Below are 12,450 nucleotides of genomic sequence, written 5' to 3' on the forward strand. Positions count from 1 at the left end.
GTTCGGGTGAATTATTTTTTAAAGGTTTTATTTATTCCACCCACTTGTGGGTCTTTCACTTCTCCACAGAGGAACACAATAGTGGTATTCGGCTGAATACAAAAATATGCATTATTCGTCAGTGTTGCAGTATCAATGTTCCCACACCACCCCCTCATGCTTTTGTATGCTTCGTATCTTTATGTCTTTTCTCCCACTCTTTTTGAGGTCATAAACAACTTTAGGTGCCTTTGATGCACTGAAGACATCTGAAGTCTCTCTCGGGCCCTCCAGCACAGTACAATGTAATACTGTACATACCTGTATACACAGATTTTTCTATTTCGTTTGCCTTTTTTCAAAGCATTCTCACAATATCATTTGGGCTTTGTTCACGCTGCGCACAACTCTGGTTTGTAATGACTGTTTGAACAAACAGATTGCTTTACTTGAAAAGTGACAATGTAGAGTTCAAACAGGGTAGTCAGTATTTTATCTGGTGCATCTGCTGCTATAGTTAAGATTTTAAAATAATGAGATGCTTTGGTACGGCTGTCTTGGCCAGGACTCCCTTTAAAGAAGAGATTGTTCTTAATCTAAATGCGACTTTCCTGGTAAAATTAAGGTTAAATAAATACATTTAAAGTAAAATGTTGACTTTTTTTGGGGGGGGGCAGCTGTATTATACTGTCAAGCAAATATAATCATAACCTTTAATTTATTCCTGTTTTTTCAATATTTTTTCCCAAAAAAGTAGCGCTGAGAAACATCTGCTGTGCCAATAGTGCAGTACACGCTGTTACTCTGCGTTAGTGTGTCAAGACCGTGGAGACATTGCACCTCGTAGCACTGGGCCTATTGCCAACCCCCAGGCTCCAAAACAAAACTGGCAATGGGGTCTAATGAAAATCAAATAAAAGTGCAATTACTTCTGGAATCCCTCCAGTGCGTTTCTAGAGAAATGTCAAGAAGACCTGGGATTGAAAGAAACTTTATTTTAAAACTGGATTTTGTTGCTTTTGATTCTTTTTTGGCATCCAGCTGTGGAGAGGAGATAAGATGTTCAGGCCTGCATTGGGAAAATAAACGCCGTTAAAGTCTTTGGTTAACATTATCAATTCCATAATGACCAAGTGAACTTTGAAAACTCTTGAAACGTCACTATTTGTTGTCCACTTTTCAAGGAAAACTTTGTTATGGGCTTTGAAGGACAACATCAAAACCTCACCTTTTTGTCACAACTCTGTGTGCTTCTAAAAGCCTGGGCGAACTACAAATCATCAATCATGTTTAAATGGATAGTTCGGCCAAAAATGATATTAAATCCACGATTTTCTCACTCCCAAGCTGTCCGAGATGCATATGTCCATAATTTTTCAGACGAACACATTTTTAGTTATTTTAGATCTTTCAGTTAATCAAATGTAAAGTTACAGGGTCCACGTCCTTCAAGTCCAAAAAATGTGCATCCATCCTTCACAAAAGAAATCCAAATGGCTCCACGATGATAAACCAAGGCTGTCACGACAGGGTTGTAAGGACAGGACGCAAACGCAAGGTTCCAAATAAATAACATTTAATAACAAAAACACGAGGGCTGACATGGTGAATACAGAAACTCAGGAACATTAACACAGGAAACAGACAGGGTATCAATGACAATAATCCGGCAACCAGTGTGACAGAACAAAGGCATATAAATACAAAGACAATTAAACAAATGACAGGTGTGGTGTATTGGCGTAATGAGTCAATGAGAGTCCAGGTGAGACGGATCAGTGCAATACACAAAACATGTCACGGACTAGCCGTGACATAACCCCTCCCTCTACTAGTGGCTACCAGACAGTCACATAAACACAAAACAAAAACAAAGTCTGGGAGCGAGAGTCCAAGGGAGGGGTGGAGGGCTTGGGGACCCTGGCGAAGCCGGCAGCCGCTGGGATGAGACCAACAGGACGATTGGCCGGACTGCGCCAGGAGAACCGGAACGATCGCTCCGAGAACCGAGGCAGACGAATTACCCCCTCCTGGGAATCGTCGACGATCAGATGCCCCCGGAAATCATCTCCCATCCCCTCGCGGAAACGGAGACCCTCGCTCGGTAGCCACCCCGGGGAAATGATCGGGCGTGGTCCGTTCCGGATCCCCCTGCGAGCAGGATGGTGGTCCTCCGAGGGACCGTCGACGACGACTCAACCGTTGGGGGACCGCCTGGGCCGATCCTCCTTCCGCAGGCCCGCAGGAGCGAGCGATCGCTCACGGTGGTCCCCAAGAGACATCGGGGCTGATGGGGAATGAACCCCGATGTCACTATTCCCCCTCAACGAAACTCCTGGGGGAGCCGCCCTCCGTGAACCTGCTGCGTCCAGTTTGGCCGGATTATTCTGTCACGACAGGGTTGTAAGGACAGGACGCAAACGCAAGGTTCCAAATCAATAACATTTAATAACAAAAACACGAGGGCTGACATGGTGAATACAGAAACTCAGGAACATTAACACAGGAAAAAGACAGGGTATCAATGACAATAATCCGGCAACCGGTGTGACAGAACAAAGGCATATAAATACAAAGACAATTAACAAAATGACAGGTGTGGTGTATTGGCGTAATGAGTCAATGAGAGTCCAGGTGAGACGGATCAGTGCAATACACAAAACATGAAGGAAGTGGACCTCGTAACTTTACATTTGATTAACTGAAAGATCGAAAACATTTACTAATTTACCGAAAATGTGTCTGAAAAACAATAGACATATGCATCTCGGACAGCTTGGGGGTGAGTAAATCATGGGTTTAATATCATTTTTGGCCGAACTATCCATTTAAGCTAAACATATTTGGAATTTAAATGTTGCAGACATATTTCTGACAACCTCTGTTTTCTTACATTCCCTTATTTTGATAAGACCAGCACCATTTTCTCTTGTAAGCCTGCCATACAGCACAAACCCAAGTCTCAGGAGGACCCGGCATTATGGACAGCTCTGACATATATATCATTGCACTGACAGAAACAATAGATGATTACAGTGGGATGGAGAACCAAGGCGTACCATTGGTATTCCACATGCTTTGCACCCGGGATAAATTGATCTGGTTGGGTGCTCCATCTGGGAATGGGGTTGTGGTGGTTTCAAGAATCTCGCAAATACATTTTCCTTTTTCCTAAAAGATGTTTTAATAACATGTGAATGTTTCTTTTAGGCTTTATATTCAAAGGCAAACTGTTTAAACAAGTTTTACCGATGTTCGGTAAGGCTTACCAGCCCTGAACTGAATAATGTGTACACTTATGTTAATTGAAACGATTCTCGTTTCCTTTTATAAAAGTCGCATGGGTTTTTTGCATATGATTATGCTGATAAATGTCCTTAAAAGCATGCTTTTAACAAAAGTTGGATGAGCATTATCATGTCTTCATTACAGGGCCAGTGTTGTCCAGAGAAGAATCATTTTATTTCAAGATGAGGGCTCACTTACCAAGAGAATGTGTGAGAAAGGTAATTTCAAAGCTGGATCCTCTCATGCCCGCCCATGTGCATATGATTACATTTTTACCTCGACAAAATCACTTTTCTCTGTCTGGTGTTATTTTATTTCCCCGCATTCTCGGATCACAGAACCTTTTTTTCTTCTTTTGATGTTTTCGTTCCGAAGAACAAATTTTGAGATGTAAATGGTTGTGATTATGCATGCAATCTCTTAGATGTTGCAGGCTCATATGTGTGTGCATTGCATTGTTATGTGAAAAAAAATGTTTTTGAATGACTTGCTTGGCAGATCCAGTTGCATCCACTGAAAAACCGGTTCAGGAGTGCTGTGCTTGCGGTACCGCAAAGTATAGACTCACTTTCTATGGAAACTGGTCTGAGAAAGCCTATCCCAAGGATTACCCAAGTAAGCCCTTTATAAAACTTTTCATTAGTAAAGTACATCATTATAATAGCAGTGATGCTGATTCATACCTTTGATACAACAGAAACATGAACAAAATGCTTTGGAGAAAAAAATATGGGCATATTATTATATGGACATACTATATGTTTCCTCATGGATGTTGCTCCAAATCAGCAGTTGACAAGATACCAGGTTTATTACCTACGTGTGCAATAGCAATAATCCAATTGGTTATTAAGACTCCGATTTTACTGACCAGACTGTGATCATACTGAGATAACCCCAGATTACTAACATCTTTTGAATTGATCTGTAGAAGCATATGTTGATGTATGCGTTGGACATGTGTTTGTCTCTTTAAGAGATAAGTGAAAGCTTAGATGTATATAGATACATGCTTGTTAGGCATTTAATTAGCTAGATAGCACAGAGTCGCGACGTACTTGTGTTCTTACGGCATAAAGGATTGATTTTATTTTTCTATTCGTGCGATAAAGATAAGAAATAATTGTCTTTTGATTTAGTTGAGATCAAATTGTTTGCGCTCAAAAGTCGTCTTACGCACGGCAAAGATAAAGGTTATTTGTTCACCGCTGTCGTTTCTGTCCTGAAGGACGTGCTAACCATTGGTCGGCTCTCATCGGCGCATCTCACACAAGAAGCTACGTGTTATGGGAGTACGGAGGTTTCGCCAGCGAAGGCGTCAAACAGGTCGCCGAATACGGCTCACCCGTCAAAATGGAAGAGGAGATTCGTCAAAAGGTAGGCCCTCCGGTTAAGATTAGCTTCGGTTTAAAAGATAAGGTTGTAGTAATTGCTACATTTCCAGACTAAGATTTGTCCTCTTCATGGGATTAAAAGATAGTTACCCAGAGATTGTTCTTTGTTGATGAGGATTATGTTTTCGGACACATTGGCCAAAACAAACTGGCCAAAATGGAAGTATGCTAGTTTTATTATTAAATTATTCATAATAAGCACTTTATGAATAGTGTTCAAACTTTTCAAGCAGTAATTTTATTTTATAAGTACGCACTTAATTTTGTTGTACATTCACACGTAACAATGGCAATAAAGAATAAAGTAAAGACAAACTAAAGAATTAAGTAAAGTAATTGTTTACAATGCAAATAAATAGTTGAAGAGCTCAGATGCAAAACCCGCTAAGTGTGTCTGGCATGATTGCTTTTTTCGGGCTTTTAATGGATTTTGCTTAAAAACTGCATTTTTTAATGACTTGAGGGGGGGATTTAGCGGATTTTTTGATGAACAATTATTTCATGAACGTATGATACATGCCGAGAGCATTGGGTTACAATCATTATCTCATTTTTGATGGAGGTGGCATTTAGCTGCTTTTGCATCTGAAATCTTCACTTGTATTTCATTCAGACAATAGTTCATCTAACATATCAAATAGTTTTAAAAACAAAAAATAAACATGTTTTTTAATGCTTTAAAGGTGACATATCATGAACAGGGTTCCCACGGGTCTTTAAAATCCTTGAAAGTTTGTGAATCTGGGGGGAAAATCCAAGGCACTGGGAAGTTATATATGAAAATATACATACATAGATACAGGTCATTGAAAGTGCTTGAATCTATTTTATGCAAGAAGTTTTCTGGAAAAAAAATCCATATTATTCCCTGTGTAGTGGATAATATCATAAAATTTCTAGACTTTAAATGCTTATATCTTCTGTATGCGAATGTTGATTCATACCAAAATGCTTTTTTGCATAGTTGTGTTTGACACATGAAAGCGTCTCGGGTTACGTATGTAACTGTTCTTCCCTGAGAAGGGAACGAGGCGCTGCGTCTCCCTTGCTTTACTTCCTGCGTCCCTGTAACGGCGTCTTTGGCAATATTTCAGATAGCGATATACTTCCTGGCTCTCGCGTCACCCTGTCTTTGTCGTTAAGCCTCACCATTGGTTGAATTTGATATACACATTCAGACGCACTTACCCCTGGAGGCATCCTCAAAGTGTCACCGCAGTCCCCTCGAAAGGGAACTGTAACAATGTATCTTAAATGGTAATACGATGTAACCTTGCTCTTACTTGAAATGTGTCCTCACATTTAGTCCTTGAATTTGAGGGTATTGGACCTGGAAAGTCCTTGAAAGGTTCTTGAATTTGAAGTTAACTAAGGTGTGGGACCCCTGCATGAAAATCAGACTTTTTCAATGTTTAAGTGCTATAATTACGTCTGCAGTGCTAGAAAATGTGAAAAAGATCAACCCAGTAACTCTGTTTTGGTAAAGCATATGAAAAAATAGGTCATGTAATTTGGCTCCCCTTGTGATGTCAGAAGGGGATAATAACACCCCTTAATCTGCCCTATCCAACCACAGCACTGCCATTTAGTGCAGACATCAACTCATTTGCATTTAAAAGGACACACCAATAAACAGCACATTTTTGCTCACACCTACAAAGTGGCAATTTTAACTTGTTACAATAATTATCTATATAGCTTTTTGAGCTAAATCTTCACATATGTACTCAGTGGTGACGTCAAAGATTTATTTGACATCTTTAAAAAATGCATGTGAAATGTCCCCTTTAATGGAAGGGTAACGTATTCGTGAGAAATTTACTTAATAAATTTATTGTGCTTACTGCAAACACTTATAACGCTCACTCTATGTTTGTGAAGTTTAACACGCTCTCATAGCGTCTGAGATTTCAAAGGTTGATCAGTTAACACAGGGTTCTGTATGGTGTCTTAATTAAGCACATTAGTCAGTATCAGCCAATCTTCACATCATTATGTAATGTTAATTTTTACCTCTTGAAAGAAGTTAACAATCGCATACAGTCTGAAGTAGAAAAAAGGCAGCCAGCCTTTTAGCAGCTTTGTAGGAAGGCGTGTGCCGTATAACTCAGAGTTAATACTGCGTCGGAACTGACGGGTCGTCTTCATGAGAATTTAAAGGTCACCTGGGATAGGTTCACACCTTACATCTCCCCATTTGTCTTTTACACAATGCACCGTAGGAGGATCTGCAATGAATCTTGAAGCATGTCAGATTGATGATCAGAATCTTTTCTCCTCTACCGCATGCAAATAAGGCTAAAGTTTTTTTTTTCAATCTCGCCTCTTTCCTTTTCACTATCACCTTTGCCATAAAAAATTGGTTTTATCAACAGACCCTTTGCATCTGTCATGCACCTGTTTTTGGTGAAGTCCTGGCCTACCTGGTATCCTAGGTGGAATAAGATATGACATAATATACTTTTTAAATCTTAGTGGTTGTTAAATTTAGTGCTGGATGTATAGCCGAGTATAGTATAGTTTAGTTTAATATGCAAAGAGACACAGGTTCAGATCTGTTCCAATATGTTCCTATATAAAAATGTTATGATTAAAACGATCAAATTTACAATAAATCTTTTATTATTCGAAGGGCACCATTCAAAATCCTCTTTGCCCAAACCTCATGCTTCTGTTCTGCGTCAATATGAGCAAAATAAAATTAAAGATATCCTTCAAATGAGAAGAATAGTTGACTACTTAGTGCTAACAGATCATTAGATGCCTCGTGTGTGTTGCAGGAAAGCCTTTGATTTTTGTGGATCGTCTCGGGGCCTAGTTGACGAATTTACACACAACTATTTATCGATTTCTGCTTCGGGCTATTTCCTGCCGTCAGGATTTGTTTAGTTAGGCATTGAAAACAAGTATGTTTAAAGTCCCACCCACATAGTTCACCCAACAACGAAAACTATTTCCAAATAGTCTAAACAGGTTACAATGAAAAATCAATAAAACAATTCAGAGTTATACAGTGCAAGAAGACCAAGCCAAAAAAAAAGTAGACAGACAAAGCTGCAGAACGTCTATCATGTTCTGAATTGATTTTGTTTTGTTCTATATATCTTGTCAAATTTACTTTTATAGCTCTTTGTGCTTGGAGGGCATTTTCCAAAAGATTGGTCTACAATACTTTTGTTTGCTTATGCCGGACATGATCATTTATCTATGACGGCGAGCACTTTGTATCTACTATAAGATTGCATCTGTCTATTAGACCCCTTGAAACAGCTTGTTTTTTGTTGTATTACAATAGTTTTAAAGGGGACATATCAAAAAATCTGACTTTTTTCATGTTTAAGTGCTATAATTGGGTCCCTAGCAGTGATGGGCAGTAACGCGTTAGAAGTAATCTGATTACTTTTTTCAAGTAACGAGTAAAGTAAGGGATTACAATTGCAAAAACAGTATTAAGAAACTACATTTATGATGCTAGAGCATATGTATCTCAAAACAGAGACCATATCCTGATGCTAAACCAGTAGACCTTTTAAACAATGTATAGTAATGTTAATATTATTAATGTTTGTAGACAGTAGGCTATATAGATATTGTTAGCAGCATTAAAAAAAACGACGTCATCGCCCACGAATTAGTGCGCGTCGAGAGGTTAAAAAGAGAGTGTTTCATTTGATTCAATTTTAGATTATGGAATATGCAGAAAGAATAGAATTATGCCGAAATTCTGTTGCTTTATAGCATATTCGGGTCGTGCATCATGTTTTTGAAAAGTAACTCAGTAAAGTAACTAGTAAAGTAACTAATTGCTTTTGAAAGTAAGTAATCAGTAAAGTAACTGGATTACTTTCTTGGAGAAGTAATCAATAACTAATTACTATTTCCAAGTAACTTGACCAACACTGGTCCCCAGTGCTTCTATCAACCTAGAAAATGTGTAAAAAAAATCAACCCAGTAACTTAGTTTTGGTAAACTATTCTATGCAAGCATGTGATAAAATAGGTAATTGAAATTTGGCTCCTCTTGTGATGTCAGAAGAGGATAATACCGCCCATTACCTTACACTATCCAAACACAGCACTGCCATTTAGTGCAGAGATTAACTCATTTGCATTTAAAAGGACACACCCAAAAATGGCACATTTTTGCTCACACCTACAAAGTGGCAATTTTAACATGCTATAATAACTTATCTGTATGGTATTTTGAGCTAAAACTTCACATATGTACTCTGGGGACACCAAAGATTATTTGACATTTTTTTTAAAAAGTATTTTTAAAGCAGCCCAAGCATTTACGAAAGGTATAATTTTTTCATCTGTGAACTTAAAGGAAGAGTAAATAGAGTAAAGGAAGAGTTTACATTTTGTAAACATTGCTTAACTATGATCACACAACCGTAAAATTGCACATCAAACCATTTTTAAACATCGTTTTTGGCCGAAATTGGGCAATCACAGCTTATTTACACCAGAATCGACCTGCGCAAATAAATATTTGCAAAATGTGACTCCCGTTTGCTGCCGCTGATTGTCTTCCGAATACTCAATTGGAAGACTTGAAAGGAACAGAGGAATGCCTATTGAACAGCACAGCAAAGAGACTCTGTAGCAGTCTTTTTTAGGTATGGACTCTAATTCCCTCCTGCACTGATGGAAGTCATTGAAAGTATGAAGTCTGACCTTAAAATGTAGTGGGAAATGATCCCATAATGAGCTATCACGCCAACATAAAACAGATTTGCATTAAGTCAGAAATATCACAACAGTGATAAATTATAGAGTTATCTTGTTTACGACTGCATGCTCAATAGTTCTGCCGTTAATGCATAAAATCAAGTGACACAGCAAAGTCAAAAGGTCGTGTACAAGCTGTAATTTCCTTTTGTTTAGCTAGTACATAGAGATGCAATCTTTGTCTAGTCTTTTTATTGCCAGTGCATGGAATTCAAATCATCTCGTTTTTATGATGATTAAAATTTGCAATTTTCTGTTTCCCCGAGAGTCCCCTGCCGTATTTTAACCTTGAGCTTGCGATCTACACTTCCAAGCACTTTTGCACTTGGACTGATAGACTGAAATGTAGGGCAGCATTATAAAATGCTTCAGTTAGTTAATGAGGTACACGTCATGGTACAGGTGTCGTAAAACTTTGTTTGATGTCTGTGTGTTCTCCCAGGAAGGTCAGTCAGTTTTATCTAAAGCTAGCCTATAAAATATCTCGAATGGAAATTAGACTGAACTGTTTCAGCTAATAGTTTTGTTCATTTGCACACGCTATGTGTATGCTTTTTAATCCAATGAAATGCGGCCATAGAAGTGCCGTGTACAATTTGCACAGCACCTTTTATCTTCACCACGAACTATGCAGAATGCACAAGTTTACTGCGACCTGGCATGGTTTGTTATGTGTAAATATTTGGCTCTGTTTGAAACATAAAATTGCAGATTACCTCGCATTTTTTTGGCAACTAAACAACAAACGACAACTAAAATTAAAATTATTATTATAAGACTATCATTGCGATTCAAGAAACTGTTTTATATATAAACATACATAGCTCGTATTGATAAAAAATCCTTCTGCCGCTTTCCAGAAGTACTAATGTTATATTAGCATATTGTCTGTCCGATGAAAACCACATATGTCCATTTAGCCGATTTTTAGATTTTTCAACGGATTGAATGTCCAGGTTCATTTCCGTATACAGTATGCTTCACATATCTAAATGGCCAATGAAAAGTTGTGAAATCATGTCATCAGATTTTCACGTATATCCATTTGGTGTCAAGGCTGTCAATCACGCCGCGTATCTCCCGCCCTGTGAAAGCATCTCACCGGTTTTTCGTGAAGTTTCATCGAAGCTCAGCACTGGATAGCCGAATAAACATAGCCTGGTGAGACAATGACTTTCCTTCATCGAGGTAAACGTTTCCCCCCTGACGCCAGACGTACGTCTAGGAGTGACAAAATTGCGGTAGGACTGTGCAAACAAAGTATCTGTCTAGCATTACCATGTCAGTGTATTGATTCATTGTCCCTTCATAGTTTGCAAGAGACATTTAATAAATTTATAATTAATATTAAAGGTCACGTTCTTCCTGATACCATTTGTTAAACCCTATTTAGTGTGTAATGTTGCTATAATAGCATAAATAATACCTGTAAAATTATAAAGTTCACTGCCAGGCGATATATTTTCTTCAATAGAATTCCTCTTTAAAAGCCTACAACGAACGGCCGGTTTGGACTACAGCCCTCTATTTCCTGCTTTAATGATGCCAGTAAAACAGTTTGTTGACTAAACTCCGCCCACAGGAATACGTCAGTCACCAGCTTTGGCTCAAACGGCTCTGCTAAGCTAAGCTGCTATCGAATCACAGCACACTAAACAAACTACACAATCAGAACTCGATACGTATTTCTGAAGGAGGGACTTCACATAACAAGGAAGACATCAGCCTGTTTTGAGGACAGTGAAAACAGCGCTATACAGATAAGTAAATTGTGTGAAAAATACCATGTTTTTTTTACACGTGAAACATGAACACATGTTATATTGGCCACTATAAACACAATCAAAGCTTCAAAATCACAGACAGAACGGGAGCTTTAAATAAACTAAGCGTATTTAATAAACTAAGACGAAGGAGCGTATTCATCTGTCAATATGAAACGCGACTTGGCCATTCTAATTAATGATCGAAAGAACGCGTATCGACCACTATTACTGTAAAATATGCACATATGTCCATTTAAACTCAATTTTGGTCAAATGTGGATTTATATCATTACACTGGCAAGAATATGGTTACATGTAAAGATGCCGTACCAAGTATGACAACGTTACATTCGACTGCTTTTGAAATACCGTGTTTTTTTCACTTCCTAAAAAGTAACGTTTTGGACATACGTGAGTTTTATCAGGCAGCGACGATATAATTTGCTGGCCAATTAAGAACAGGTATACCATGGTCCTTAAACCACCTGTGCGTAGTGGTTCTTGAAGCACTGACTCCAGCTGCAGTCCACTCTTTGTGAATCTCCCCCACAGTCCACACTTTTTTCAACCACATCTCTTCCTTCTCTTCGCCTCTCTATTAATGTTCTTGGACACAGAGCTCTGTGAACCGCCAGCCTCTTTTACAATATAAAGTATTGGTATAAAGTGGTATATAGTTTTATATATAATTATAACTGTATATATTTTGTTTCGTTGCAAAACGAGATAAATCCATTTTTTAACATTTTTGTCAAAACATGTTTATTATTATGTTATCATGTTATTATTTTGTTTTATGGTGCTACTTAGCTGTATTTTTTAAGTTATGAAGGTTTAAATCAAAACAAACCAACTGCAGTTGAATTGAAATTAATTGGAATGCACAACCAAAAAACGAGATTTCTGAACAATTAAAAAAGCGGTGGTTATCTCGTTTTGCAACGAAACTCTTCATATTTAAATATAGTTTTGTGAGTAAGTTGGCATTATTAATTAGTCTCACTTTTTATAAAAAGAAGGCGTATTTGACTTATTGACAGTAAATTTAATGAGAATTTAAATGACACAACGCACATGTAGTGCCTCTTTAAACTTGTGGGTGTTTAGTTGAAAATACTTTTTTCTTTTTTTACTTTTTCGACTTGGTGTGTATCTGCAGAAAGGCAAAAGGCAAATGCAAAGTCAGTTTCTCATCATTTGTTGTCCCATCTGTGTCATTACGAATGTTATTATCTTGTGCCGGCAGTGATATATTTATCCAACGCGATATATTTATCAAAAGCACAGTA

General features: G+C 38.0%; 1 protein-coding gene across 1 annotated transcript in view; it reads left to right on the forward strand.

The window, feature by feature from the left end:
• Positions 1 to 12,450, forward strand: part of spon1b (spondin 1b) — an 80,079-nt gene that overhangs the window by 10,820 nt on the left and 56,809 nt on the right. Inside the window, exons 4-6 of the mRNA XM_055193121.2 lie at positions 3,412 to 3,485; positions 3,766 to 3,882; positions 4,496 to 4,644. Of these exons, the coding sequence (XP_055049096.2) occupies positions 3,412 to 3,485; positions 3,766 to 3,882; positions 4,496 to 4,644 (340 nt within the window). The remainder of the gene's footprint in view (positions 1 to 3,411; positions 3,486 to 3,765; positions 3,883 to 4,495; positions 4,645 to 12,450) is intronic.

The sequence above is a fragment of the Misgurnus anguillicaudatus genome, chromosome 6 (assembly GCF_027580225.2).
Source record: "Misgurnus anguillicaudatus chromosome 6, ASM2758022v2, whole genome shotgun sequence".
NCBI classification, from domain to species: domain Eukaryota; kingdom Metazoa; phylum Chordata; class Actinopteri; order Cypriniformes; family Cobitidae; genus Misgurnus; species Misgurnus anguillicaudatus.